Genomic DNA, 14911 nt, shown 5'->3' on the forward strand with positions numbered 1-14911 from the left:
TCATTCAACAGGTGTTTGCTAGGTATGCACTAAGGTTGGGAGATGCATGGGTCAGTAAAAAATAGGGTGTCCCTGGCATCGGGAAGCTTATCATGTAGTAACAATACAGACAAGGACACAGGTAATTATAAACAAGTGTGATATTACTGTAGGGAAAGTAAAGGAATCTATTACCCATGGTTGAGGGTAGCAGTGTAGACTGGGTCTCATCTGGATGAATATTTAATTATAGTTATGAATAAAGCAACTTTTAGACATTTTATTATATCAATATTTATTGAATGTCATCATTTTAATTACAATAAAATATTCTAATTTTATTATAATTCTATTCTTACAAGGAAAGAACAGATATTGGAAAAACACTTTGAAATCTTTTATAAGTACTATTAAAAAGTTGTGTATTATTAATTCGTGGGTCTGATACAATGAGCAATATAGTCATATATAGACATATATAGACATCTTGATCTTTACGAAATGCCAAGTTACATTAGTCAATGTTCAGCAGGAATTTCTCAGTTGTATTTCTAACACTCTTCAGGAAAGTCATGACACTAGTGCCTCCAGTTCCTTTATTTTCTGGTTCTGATGTTTCTTCAGATGTTGAGTTTGCCTTGTGCTTGTTCTTTGAAGGAATCACGATGTACTTGGCTACTATATTCAAATGGTATTTTCTCAGGTCAGCCATAGCTTTCACACATTCATTATAATCTGCCTTCAGTTTAGCATCACCTTTTGAAATAACAAACTCACGGACTGAGGGGGCTGACTCTAATGACTGGAGAAATTTCCGGTGAGCTAATGGCATATATTCTCTCATTTCCTGAAGGAATTTGAAAGAAGATTCTGAAGGAACAAGAGAAAGATTAGTCAGTAGGGAAACCAAAACATTCCCCAATCTAGGGGAGAAGGTCAGAGTGAGGTCATAGTGGGTGGGAGATCACAAGCTACCACTAAAACATGAGGCACTGAGTTCACAACCACCCTGTTAGAAGACTACTCATCTTGATCTAGTAATGGTAATTATTGTAATACAGGCTTAATTCTGAAAGCCCCATGAGCTGAACTCATTCTTTCATAATAGCGTTTTTTGCTCATGTGTCCTTTCTCACTTCCTACTGTATTTGATCCTTCTAAAAAGCTGATGATACAGACAGGGTGAATATAATCTATACTTGACAGATCATGACACAAAGTCCAGGAGAGTTTAAGGGAGAACTTTTAAATAAATGAATGAACTATTAACCAAGAAGTTCTTACTGGAGCTTCTCCTACCCCTACAAGGAATATAATGGATGTGGCTCATATTTCAACTTTGGGGCATCTTTAAAATTTGAGCTGCTGGAAAATAAGACAGCTGACCAAGAGCAATGTCAAGCCTCCCCTGTCACTGACATCTCCACTTCCCCAACTTCAACTCACAGTCCCATCTCATTTGCTGGTGACTTTCTCTTTCTGAATCTGATCATACATTTTCAGGACATGTGCTATGGGCTTCATCACAGCCAATTAGGCCTTATATACATGTTCAAATGTCAAGATTGAGAGGGTGATGAACTTGGGTTTTGGTTCTGGCTTCACTGCTTTCTAGCTGGTTAATAAGGGGTTTGTCACTTAACCTGTAAAGCAATTTAAAAGTTCCTGCTTGGTTGTTTGTGAAAGGGGGTGATGACAACAAGATCTTGCCTTAGTGATTCTTTGAAAAGTATCAGATAGGCTCAGATGAGATGCTGATGGAAAGTTACTTCTTAGATGTTAAAACACTATTGTATTAACATAGGAGATTATTATTATTTGTCATTATCCACTCACCTTCACCAGAACTCTGCTGGATGCCCAGCAGAACATCAAAGCACTGGAAGACGCTGCTTTGGGCTGCACTACCCCCTGCAAACTTCTTTGGGGTTTCCCAGACACCTTCATACTTCAGACCCTCTGGCAGCAGGGGGTTGCCTTTCCAGCTAGATGAGAAAGGAAAAAAAATCATTATTTAGATTAATTGCCAAATTTTCAGATATAAAATTTTATAATAGAGGGTGAATGGAGAGTGACGTGACATAGATTTCATTATTCTTCTTCCACACTTCCCTCCACTCATGTTCATTTTTGAGAATGCTAAATAAAATGTTTCTGAGAAAATTTGGCATAAGGATTCTATAAATGGAAGCTTACCTTTGCATTGGAGAAAATATCATTCTGTTCTCTCTTTTTAATGTTTATTTACTTATCTTGAGAGAGAGAGAGGTGGGGGAAGGGCAGGGAGAGAGGGAGAGAGAGAACCCCAAGCAGGCTCCATGCTGTCAGTGCTGAGTCTGATATGGGGCTCGATCCCATGAACTGGGAGATGATGACTTGAGCCAAAAAGCAAGAGTCAGGCGCTCAATTGACTAAGCCACCCAGGCACCTCCATTCCTCTTTTTTAAATGACTACCTTTCCTGTCCATAGTCGAGTCCATGCCTGGCCAACTAATAACAGAGAGAATAGTCTATTCTTTCTCTACAACATGTTTTTTAAGATATGAATTATTTCCTAAACCCGATGGATAGTGGGGATCATCAGTGGGAATTTGATGTGTTATGATAAATGTTTAAGAGAAAACAAACTCAGGTGTAAGACTACATACCCAGACAAGTATATGCGAAGAACATTGAAAAATGTGTTTGGGTCCACATATTCTGTAAAAAGATAAGGTATGTTAAATTAAGCAGTTATCAGAACCATCACAGGAGATCAAGATATTGTAAATAACTGATAGCGGGTTTCAGCTTAGGCTGCAGGAAAGGCATTAGGTCCATCTGTGCAGAAAAAGTCCCTGAGGAGAAGCTCTCCCAAGTGAGCCTCATGTCCACTGAACAGGGTCTACCATAGGGCTAGCACACAGCTTATATCAAAGAGCCTAAGCCCACATCAGACTCCTCCTAGGGAGACCAATTAAACTGCCAATGTTTCTTTAAAGCTATTTCACATGCTTACTGCCATGAGATAAACTACTTACATAAAGAAAGAAACAAATCTAAATAAAATGAAAAGCAGAAACAACCCCAGGAACCCTGTGGGTTTGTTTCCCTGTGGATCATCCCCATGTCTCTCTTCCCAAAGCTTACTAACATTTTTTATCTGAAGGTCTATTTCTTTCCAATGACCAGTCATCAGTAACTCAAAGCCTAGGGATACACTGTGACATATTTGTTGAAGCTGTCCGGCAGAGCCCATTTTTTTTTTTTTTTTTTTTTTTGGTAGACCTTTGTTTATATACTTTTTTTGGTTATTGCTGCTTTTTTTTAACTGTTAATTTTGTAATAACTTTTGAGCTCAGTAGCTTTTCTCTGTTGTTTCTTACTTAACTTGTGAAAAAGCAGAATTCTTAGGGAGTTCTTATCAAGCAAAAGCTAAGTATTTTAGAAATTAAAACAGCCTGAACCTTAAGCAACTGTCTCCATGGTTTTCAGTGGGAGGCTAGGACATTCCTGACAGTTAAATAATTACCTGGCTTGCAATTCTAGCTTCACAATTTACTATCTATGTAACCTTGGGCCATTTATCTTATCTCTCCAGTAGATTACTTTATCTATAAAATTAATATAACGAAACCTACCACAGGAAAGTATAATTTAGTGAGATAAAGTGAAAACACACCCACTTAAGTGAGAGTTTTTTTTTTTTTTTCTATTTGTTTAACAACTCTACATTTCAGGTAATCAGAAACTTGTGACTGCCAGCCTTGAATGTTGCCTGGCATACAATACTTGCCATGAATTTGTTTAAACTCTTCCTGGGCTTGTTTCAGACAAGAAGCTATGTAACGCAGCGCCCTTTGCAGAGTATTGTGGTCCTCACATTTTACTGCATTCAATAAATCAGGAATTACCTTAAAAAAAAAAAAAGGTAAACATTTAAGATTTCTTAGCACTAAATATTGGCATAGAATAAACTTCTTCTAATTCTTAATCCCCAAATTAAATGTGGGATTTCCACTTCTTTTGTTTTGGTGAGTACCCTCTTATTGTTTGACTTAATTTCCTTGCATTTAATTAAGCTTGGGTTTATTTTTATTTATTTAACATTTAGAGATAAGTTTATATAGTTTTATATAGTTTTATTTCTAATTCTAATAGTCAAAACCATTAGATTTATATCACTCTGTGATCTAGTTCCAATGACAACTTGCATTAAAAATGTATCTCTTTTTTTGAGGTTTCAAACTTTATTCTAAATGTGTGGGTCCTACGCTTTATATTTTAGATGAGACACAAAAATAAATAAAATACTTTTTTCTACCAGATGAACCCTTATATCCAATTAAATAATTGAATGCTCTATTGAATCAAGATAAAGTTATTTCATGCATAATATAGAATGATTGCTCTGCTTATGGAAATCAAGATACAAATTTGCCAGTATGGATAGACTTACTTTGATTGCAGAAGCCGCTGCTATTTCCACCAACAGAGAAACCAGGAAAAATCCTTTATCGCAGTCTCCCCCAGGAAACGAAAACAGAATGTCCATGTTCCTAAGAAAATAAGTCAAGTGAGTCAAGAATTTAGCAAAAATACTGGCGTATTTGTTTGAGTGCTTTGTAGTTTTCAAGTATTTTTGTTCTATTTTAGTTTCAAAATAATCTTGTGGGATAAGTATGCTAGGTTTTACTATCTCTATTACATTGTTGGAAATATGAGTGTTAGGTCCATCGTCTAAGATCTAATGGTAAATTAAGCTGGGACTTTAAATTCTATTTTAGAATTTTGGAACCAGAAATTCCAAGACCATTTCTGTTTCTTTTGTCTCATTAATTTTTCACATGCATATATATTACCATATTTATAGATTTATACATATTTGATGCTTATAGAGACATCTGTGAGGTATAATTTTAAGCAGGCTTTTTGCTTTAAATAAATATATTCATATCTATATTTTTATCTGTGAACCTGATTCAATTTCTCAGTGGTTTACTTGCTTTACAAAGAAATTGGGAAATTCAAATAATTGATTATACCATATTTTCTTTTTTAGTGAAGTTTCACACTAGTGCTACCAAGGATTCAGTATCTGTATATGTATGAAGTTCATGGTGGTTAAATTCATAGTCTCCGAAGCCAGACCATTTCTGCAAGTTTACTTGTTGTGTGACCTGACCTAGATATTTTATGTTTCTGCCTCAGTGTTCTCATCTGTAACATGGGACTGATGATACCATCTTCCCATGTAAAAGCCTTCCATAGCTGTCTACTGATCTGAAGATACTATTTAAACCCCTTATCATAGCCAAAAGTCCTACATAATCTTTTTGCTAAATTTATTTCTTCCTCCCTTTACCACACTACTACTTGCATCAGTCACTACTTATCAACGACACTAGCCTTCCTTCAGTCTAATAATACATCAAGATTTTCATCACTTTGAGGCCCTTACTCTTGCTGTATCCTCCACTATGAGCACTCATTTTTTTCTTGTAGCGAATTCTTTCCTACTCACTCTTTGGAACTCAGCTTAAGTAACCTGCTACAGGAATTCCTTCTTCATCCCTTTTATTTGGTTAGAGCTCCTCTTGCCCTCTTCCTAATCAAGGAGCAATTTACATAATTTGCCTGTATCCACTTTCTGCACCAAAGCAGGCTTATTCCTATGATATTTACCTTTGTTTCCCTAGCTTTTAGCCTCCTCTCAGTACATAGATCAAAAATAGTAAGGATTGGGCCAAAAAGAACAAGTTTATGTTTCTGGCCACTGAGATTATTAAGTCAAAGACACACAGATGGATGTGCATTTTGTATTTGTGCATTTTTAATTACATTTTATATGTGCAGGTGTTATTTTTGCATGTAAATATAGCTATGATATCAAGCAGACATGGTGCTATGATAGTCCGAGATCTAATTAAGGATTGGGATTATTTGCTCTTTAAAAAATTACTTGAGTTATTTTTTGCCTGAATTCAATTGGTCTCTTAAAAAGTACATTTGAATGATACTGATAAACCTATATTTACTTTGAATAAAAAATAATCCTTAGAATGAAATGATCAAATACTTACTCATAAGTCATGGGCCTTATGAAAGCAGCCATCAAACAGTGGGCCAGTTGGAAAAGAAAAAGAAAATCAGTTAAAAACTCAAAAAGTGGTTTTGAGTTATTATTATTCAATTTAATACTACTGATCTATCAAAGGTAAGATATAAGTAAGAAAAAGAAAAATATATATGTTTTTTAAAAAATATTTATCAACTAGGCATTGCAAACACTTAGGACTTTTTAAGTAAAAAAAAAAAAATTAAATATTCAAGGAACATGGAAAGTTAGTCAAAACTAGTCATTCCTAATAAACTTTTCTAGATCAAATCCTTTCATTTTATGGTTCCTGGGTCTACAGTACTCCTCTGCAGAAACACACCCAGAGCCCTGGGACACCCTATGTCTCTTGTCCCCTTAGGGTATCAAATCCCACTGCTAAAATGATAGCAGGGGCCTAGTCCCTCAACAGGCTGCACTGAGGGCCTGGGCATTTTCCTTTCCACTGCCGAAAATGTGTTTACTCTTAACTGGAGAGATAAACATTAAAGTTGTAGAATCTCCAAAACATGTTACCCGAAAAAAAAAAGCCAGACACAAGAACACCCGCTCTATAATCGCACTAATATGAAATCCAATAGCAGAAAAAATTAATTTTTAAAATGACCAATCAGAATGTGTGTACCTGGAGGTAGAGAAGAGAATTGAATAGAAAGAACCATAGAGGTGATTCTGTATCTCGTCACAGGCTATCCATGTGTGTAGAACAGTCAAAATCCCCCAACCGAACAGTCAGGATGGCACATTTCATTGTATGTTAATTATACACCTTTCTCTCTTGTATATACCAGCAGAGGAAAACATACCCCCAAGAAAGAGAAGAAAGCTGTGCTGCTGAAAACTGAACCAATGACTAACTCCCTATTGACATAAATAGCATGCACTTCTTTAAAAAATAATAATAATGTTTATTTTATTTTTGAGACAGAGAGAGACAGAGCATAAGCAGGGGTGGGGCAGAGAGAGAGAGACACAGAATCTGAAGCAGGCTCCAGGCTCTAAGCTGTCAGCACAGAGCCTGATGTAGGGCTCGAACTGGTCAACCACGACACTCAACTGACTGAGCCACCCAAGTGACCCAAGCATGTACTTCTTTAATTCCTGCTATAATCACAATTTACGTACCCATTGGGATCCTTTTTCTTCCAGTTTGCCAAGACACAATCTGCATAAACCAGAATAGGAGGCAGATCCAGCTTCTTAGACAGTTCACAGTAAGGAACAGCAATATTCTTTGGCAAGACCTAATTAAAACACAGTATTTAGTATTAGCCTTTGAAGTATCTTACCTTTTCCTCTGCTTTCTGGGTGCCAGAACATTAGCTGTTCTACATCATGGCATTCTGAAACCAAACCACTATAATTTTCTCTTCCTCATTTCACAACTTAGTCCTGGGAATTATTAAATGTGTATGTTTTAGATGTAGGCTGATGTGGACATAATCTAGTCAGAGAGAGAAAAAGGAAGTAAAGGGTTCAGGGAACAAAGGATGTATCCTTGACTTTCCAACGGTCTGTGGTTACTTGTAGTCACTTACTTATTCACTCATGTGTCCACCCCATGAATATTTGTTGGGCAATTCCTCTATGCAAGAAATTTTTCATCCATAGGAAATACAAGGATAAAATCATGCTCAGTTTCCTTTGTTCTCAACTTTTCTTTTCCTGAGCTATTACTCAGGATTCTGCTCTGTGTTTGCCCACATTCTAAAAGGTTCCTACCCCCACAGGGCAATCTTGATGGGCAAGCGCTCTCCTAGGGTGCCCATTGTTGCCACTCATGCATGCCATGTTTTCCAACTGCTCTACTAATCATAATGCTGACCTTTTATTCTTTATCTGCCTGATTTTATAACCAGATTGTCCCATGTAATAATTAAGATCATCCTTGTCATCATCAGCCTATGGCTGGAATATGTGTGGCTCATCTGGGGTAGTAGGAGGTGGGCTACAGTGGGAGAGGTGGCATGACAATTTGGCCCACTCAATAGTTCTGAGAGCTCAGGAGAGCTCTAACCTCAGTAGCTTCGGATTAATTTAATACACCTGGAGATGATGGTTTAACAAAGAAGACAAAATGTTAGCATGGTAACATTGGCTATCAAAGCCCTTGCAGAACTTATGCCTCTGGAAAGTGAAACATTTTGGTTTGCAAATGATTTACATTTGTTTCTAAAGGAAATTTCTGCCTCTTTCTGATTTAAAGGGAAGATCAAAGGGAAACAAAAGGGAAGGTGCTTAATTGAAAAATTAATTTGAGATGACTTGGAAAAAAGAAAGGAAATGTTCAAACCCATCTTAATCTATTAGAGACATTTACACAGCTACTAAGAAACTCAGATGCTAATTTCTAACCCATTCTCAAGCAAAATTCGCCTTATATTGATATATCTTATTTTTTATCCATTTGTTCTCTTTCCTCACTTCAGTAGTTGTATATGTGTGTGTGTGTGTGTGTATGACTATTGACAATATGTGTACACACACACACACACATATATTTCCTATAGTTTCCTCACTTCAATAGTCATATATATATATATATAATTTTCTATATATATGTATATACATATACATATATATGTGCATATGTATTTGTTGCTGGCTTCTAAAATCCTTTTTAGAATAATGTGGTATATAAAAACTAGATAAATTAAAAATATATTTTTATTTTATAATTCTGATGTCCAGTCTGGTAAATTTATCTTTTTTATTATCCCATGTACATTCTGGTCTCCATATTTTTTGCTAGTTCTCTCTTTCTCTTTTTTGCTTCTCTCCTCTTTGAATAAGCTGTACCAATCTTTTTTTTTTTAATTTTTTTTTCAACGTTTATTTATTTTTGGGACAGAGAGAGACAGAGCATGAACGGGGGAGGGGCAGAGAGAGAGGGAGACACAGAATCGGAAACAGGCTCCAGGCTCTGAGCCATCAGGCCAGAGCCCCACGCGGGGCTCGAACTCGCGGACCGCAAGATCGTGACCTGGCTGAAGTCGGACGCTTAACTGACTGCTCCACCCAGGCGCCCCTAAGCTGTACCAATCTTTTAAGAAGTAATTCAAGTCCCACTTCTTCCTTGAAACATTTCATTATTATACCAACTACTATTTAACTCCTCTGGACTCTCATACTTCTCCACTTAGCATATGCTGCCCTTTGTTATTGATGATCTTTCATTTTGTTTTGACTTTATTTACTTATTTTGAGAGAGAGTGTGTGCATGTGTGCGTGAGCAGGGCAGGTGCAGAGAGAGAGAATCCCAGGCAGGCTCCACTCCGTCAGCGCAGACCATGAACTCTGAAATCATCACCTGAGCCGAAACCAAGACTTGTAGGGTTAACTGACTGAGCCACTCAGGTGCCCCTATTGATGATCTTTCTATACAATACCTACACATTTAGCTAAACTCAGATTCTAGCAAGTCTAGTGGGGCTGTGTGCTTAGGTTGTAAGGCTAGAACTAATCTGAAACTTTTTTGTGTCATCACAAAATTTATATATGGTAGTCTGATAATTATAAAGAAGTAAAAGGTGTTCCCATGATTATGCAGAACACATTTTCCCTTTTGTTTACATATCAGAGGATGACTTATCACATAGGGGAACTATATGTGTTGTTGTGTATTTAAACAGGATGTGGAAAGACAAGATAATAATTCCAATTAAATTGTCAAAAAGGAAAAAAAATCATTAAATGGCAGAAGGTGCTTCTGGAATCTATTTTATCTCTTTCTTGTCTAAAGATCAGGTATTACAGTCAATTGATTTCAGGTGATTAGGATTGCCATCTAAAATAAAGTATGGTATTATTTTAAATCTAAAGTTACCTACTGTTGATGAGAGTAGAGTGAAACCCATATGTTTTTCCGTGTTGACAGATTACATTTACATTGATGTAAGAGAGCACTTTGGCATTAAGTAAGAAGAGTCATAAAATGTCCATATCTCCCAAAACTCATAAAGAGAGAAAAAATTTAATTTTCAAATATATTGATTATAATGTCATTTACAATGGCAAAATATTAAAACAAGTACAGTATTTGTAAACAGAGGATTGAATAAATAAAGTCCAGTAACTCAATGAAAAACTATAAAGTGATTTCAAATGATGACTAGCATGATTATGTTGTAACTAAAAAATGCTTACAATATAATTTAAGTGAAAGACTCAGGACATATGTCTATATCCACAGGATGGAGCAACTGTGTTATGTAAGTGAAAGATTAAAAATCCAATAATGATAGCAGCTGGCATGTTAAGTCAATGAAACATTGTCTTCTTTTTATTTTCTGTTATACAAGCATCACCAAATTTAGTTATAATAGTTTTAGAATTATTTTTACGTTAAATGTAAATTGGATGTAAATTGTCATATAGCATAAGAAATACCAGGAAATCTCCAAACCTCACAAACATCTTCACCGCCTTGGTTCCACACATACGCCATGGTGATATACCCCAGGACCAGATGTGCAAGGCGCTGTGACTTGTGGTCTTTGAGGTCATCAATACCGACCATTTTTAACTGGGAATAAAAAAAGAGATTGACTCAAATCAACATGGGTGACATTATAGCTTTAAAGCCAAGTGAAAAATGTTAAGAAGCTCTAACAGAAAGATGAATGTAATGCCTTTCCAAACCTTCTCAACTTCTTTACGTAGTTCATTTTTGTCAATAAGTTCAGGCAGGTTTTTAGCAATGGAAATCCATTGATCATAAGGGTAAGGTAGTTCCTCCTAGAAAAAAAGAAATGGGACATTTATTTCACAGTGAAAATTTTTATGAAATAGTTTTGCATCTGATTCATAGTCTGTCTTGCCTGTAGATCAATTCTGTGTAATGCTGTCCTGACAAACACTTACCTGTCCAGTAACCCCAGTCCTTGCATTGTTACCTGCACACTCAGAGCTCGAGACTTCTTCCTCTCCTCCAGCACTCTCACCTGCTCTTTTACACAGGCTACCTCAAAAGTTCCACTAAAATCATCCTGATTACTCCAACATACACTTAGGTCCCCAAGTATAAATCCTGTGTATTATACCTTCACATTGTTAAGTAATTTATTGTTATCTGCTATTTATTTTCTCTTCCTGGCAAGATTCTAATTTTTTTTAATGGAAGAAAATTGAGATTTCTTAGATGTCAGTAAGTAAACTAGGCACTTTGCTCAATAATTTCTTATTTAAATATTATAATGACCTAAAAAGTTGATTGTTATCTCCATTTCATGAATAAGGAAAACAAGGCTCAGTTTATGAGATTGTTTTGTACATATAGTTTATTGTGATTGAAATTTTAAGTGTTTCCAACTTTCAAATATCAATGCTCTTTCCTTTTTTTTTTTTTTAAAGCTTATTCATTCCTCATTTCTAAGAGAAAGAGAGAGAGCACAAGCAGGGTAGGGGAAGAGAGAGAGGGAGGGAGACACAGAATCTGAAGCAGGCTGCAGGCTCTGAGCTGTCAGCACAGAGCCCAACATGGGGCTTGAACTCACAAACCGTGAGATCATGACCTGAGCTGAAGTCAGATGCTTAACTGAATGAGCTACCTAGGCACCCCTCAAAAATCAATGTTCTTTTAACATCTCGCTACCCCATTTGATGGTAAGGATTTTATCATGCTTTTAATTTTGTATTTCTTACAGAACCTTGGACAGTACTGGACTTGTAAGAGATGCTGTACCTATATGTACCAACTGCCTGCTTTGGTACTATAGGCTTGTATTTTTCCCGGTAAGTGCAAATAAAATCCAAACAAAAGTGTCTCTTTGGATCTTATCATATTTATACTTTCATGTCAAAGGAAAACATGTAAACAAAAGACCTAGACACTGCCCTGAAATGAGCTTCAACTTCCCATATGCTCTTTTCCCGTGCCTTTCTCATTAAGCTGTTTCCAGATATGTTCTTGAGGTCATCAATACTGAACTATCGGGATGCAGCAAAAACAGAAAGATTAACTCAAACCAACATTGATGAAATTTTAAGCTTCAAAACAATTAATATTATAAGTAAGCTAGAAGACAAAAAAGCAAATGTCACATAAAATTCAAAGCTTCAAAACAATTAATATTACAAATAAGCTAAAAGACAAAAAGGCAAACATCACACAAAATTCAAACATTTTCAGGGACTTCAGATAATTGGCCAGTCTTTGTCTATTAGTGCAGATTTTTTAGCAATGAAATATGCAAGCAGTATATTCACTAGATAGTCACCTCTCTGGTTTCTCTGAAACCTTCTCCCTAACCACACAAATGCTGTGCAGTGGTGTTTTTAGTAACTATATATATATATATATATATATTGTTGTTCTGCATGTTACTCTGGAACACAACTGAATTTTTGGTTTTTACTATTTTCCCCAAATAACAGAAATATTTTTTATTGTCATATATCGTGATTAACGTCCTTTTGACAGAACTTTTAACAGATGCAAAAATTCAATCAATAATATACTTCTGTTTCAGAGGATGCTTAATGATATAATATAAATTAAGAATAACACAGAGGTCATCAACTTCTGCTAGATTAGAGAATGTATTTTGTATCTATGTGGAACTAGAAGACATTATTTTCTTTTGGAATAGAAATTTGATTGATGATAAAATATGAAATGAACATTGTGAACTTATAATTTCTAGGAAAGATCTTCAGTGAAGAAATAAAAGTAATGACTAATTTGTTCTCCTTGTTTCAGAATATGATCTAACTTCCTAAACATCTTAAGTAGTAATTATTACTTTTTAAGTAGTCCAGGAAGAGTTTTGTTTTGTTTTTGTTTGCTTTCATTTGTTTTGCTTTACCCCCTTGGAATCTGTTCTTAGAGCTCCAAAACTGCCACGATTGTCTTAATTTTTAAAAGAATTTACTCTGGGAGAAAAATTATATATAGAGTTTTGCAACTTCTTGTTGTACCATTGATAAGTACATTTCCAAAATCATCTTATCCTGGCACTGCAGTGTGTTTGTATGGAGGGGGAGCAGGTCTAAGTATTAGTGATTTGTAAATACAAAGTGCTTTAAGCAATGACATTAGTGGGTTTGTTGTTGTTTGAGAGAGAGAGAGCATAAGCTGGGGAGAGGGGCAGAGGGTAAGAGAGATGGGCTTGATCCCAGATCCCAGGAACCTTGAGATCGTGACCTGAGCAGAAATCAAGAGTTGGATACGTAACCAACTGAGCCACCCAGATGCCCCTACGGGATGTTATTTCTAAGTACAGTTAGATTAGATCTCTAACTAAAAATATGTTTGCTGCATTTAAAGATGCCCTCTGCATGGCTTAAATTTCTCATCAGGAAAATGAGGTTAATAACATACATACTTTTTAGGATGGTTATGAAGGTGGAGTAAGTTAGTATTTGTAAATTGCTTAACGATGCTATATAAATGTTTGTTATTTGAAATAGATAATAAGATGGTTTTCCTGGCATTCTTTGAAATACAACTTAAAAAAATGTAGTTTTAAAGACAAACATTTAGTCTACATGTCTTGCTGTTTGCAGGCAAAGTTTGTAAAATTTTTAAAAAAAGGCAATTCAGACTCTCATCCAAATCTTACACTTAGTAGCAACAAGTAGTATTAATACAACACAAAATTGCTTGATATACCATCTCAAAAACCTAATCAAAGTAGGAACATGTACTTCACACAATTTAAGGTATTATCAACCAAGAAAAGGGGTTCCTTTGACATGCATCATTTATTACTTTGTTGGTTTTTTTTCAAAATGCCCCCCCGAAATGCAATTGCACTAAGCCAAAATACTTCTATAGTTTCCTTATTTCATCACTTACCTTATCTGTGTAAGGTAAGTAAAAAATGGATTTAAGACTCAATCTCTAGGCAGAAAATTTTAAGGAAGTTAAGTATGCACCATTTATTAAAATTCTGCTCTACTTTTGGCATTGCTTTATCCATTTGTTCAATAAAAATTACTGAACCACATTTGCTCAACAGAAGTTAACTTGCTCAGGTAAGTAATGATAAGAAAACGTTTTTGCCCATACATCAGTTCTTTGTCTTACCTGTGGAGTTGGCAGAACGAAGCCCACCTCTTCATCTATATGGTATTCTTTCAAATTTTTCCAAGAATTTTTTGTAGGCAGTATCCTATTGTGTGACATTCTTGCAGTCTACTTCTCTGGTCCTCCTTGTGCAAGGAGTTTTCAGAGCATCTATTTATTATAGAGGTTGCCATAGCCAATGATTGCAAACTTACACACGTAGGCAGCAAGAAATGACTTCCACTTTTGGAATAGTTTCAATTTCTTTCTTTGTAATTAGATAAACAATAAAACCACAAAAGCATCTCTGTTCATCATATGAAGAAACTGAAAGTTTATGGTACTATGAAGTATTTGTCACTGGGAACACCATTCGTTTACTGTCATAGGAATGTGGGAAAGAAACTGAAATAACAAAAACCATGAATATAGGTAACTAGAAAAGTACATTTTTTAATGGGAACTTTTAAATCTTTGAAGTAAGACAATGAATTTGACCAAAGCTAAAGTCCTAAAATATCCCTTCACTGTTACTATCATTGGCTTTCCATTAAGTCTCTAGGGTTCTTTAAACACGGTAGTGTCTTATTTCAGCAACCATGAAATGTAAACCATGCTACATTGAACTAATGTAGGCAATGATTGATGTAGAAAAAAATGGAAGCAGGTGAGGAATTAAGACAGTACCTCCTGGGGCACCTGGGTGGCTCAGTCAGTTAAGCGTCAGACTTCAACTCAAGTCATGATCTCACCCTTCGAGGGTTTGAGCCCCGTGTCAGGCTCTGTGCTGACAGCTTAGAGCCTGGTGCCTGTTTTGGATTCTGTGT

General features: G+C 35.8%; 1 protein-coding gene across 1 annotated transcript; it reads right to left on the minus strand.

Moving 5' to 3' along the window:
* Positions 1-257: 257 nt before the first annotated feature.
* IDO1 (indoleamine 2,3-dioxygenase 1) lies at positions 258-14281 on the minus strand. The gene is made up of 10 exons (XM_047857016.1): positions 14106-14281; positions 10718-10813; positions 10482-10601; positions 7202-7320; positions 6042-6056; positions 4418-4517; positions 3755-3872; positions 2628-2679; positions 1816-1964; positions 258-849 (listed from the first exon to the last, which is right to left on the minus strand). Exons 1-10 carry the CDS (start codon positions 14202-14204, stop codon positions 494-496), a joined length of 1224 nt encoding a protein of 407 aa, XP_047712972.1. The 5' UTR covers positions 14205-14281; the 3' UTR covers positions 258-493.
* Between the last annotated feature and the right edge of the window lie 630 nt (positions 14282-14911).

This window comes from Prionailurus viverrinus, chromosome B1 (assembly GCF_022837055.1).
Source record: "Prionailurus viverrinus isolate Anna chromosome B1, UM_Priviv_1.0, whole genome shotgun sequence".
In the NCBI taxonomy this organism is placed as follows: domain Eukaryota; kingdom Metazoa; phylum Chordata; class Mammalia; order Carnivora; family Felidae; genus Prionailurus; species Prionailurus viverrinus.

Excerpts from the sequence above, each read along its gene's own strand:
- IDO1 (XM_047857016.1), bottom strand. The coding sequence starts at position 14,204 with ATGTCACACAATAGGATACTGCCTACAAAAAATTCTTGGAAAAATTTG. Across the intron at positions 7,321-10,481 it reads GCGGTGAAGATGTTTGTGAG|GTCTTGCCAAAGAATATTGC; the intron begins GTTTGGAGATTT and ends TGTTTTAATTAG. Across the intron at positions 2,680-3,754 it reads AGAGTTTAAACAAATTCATG|AATATGTGGACCCAAACACA; the intron begins GCAAGTATTGTA and ends ATCTTTTTACAG.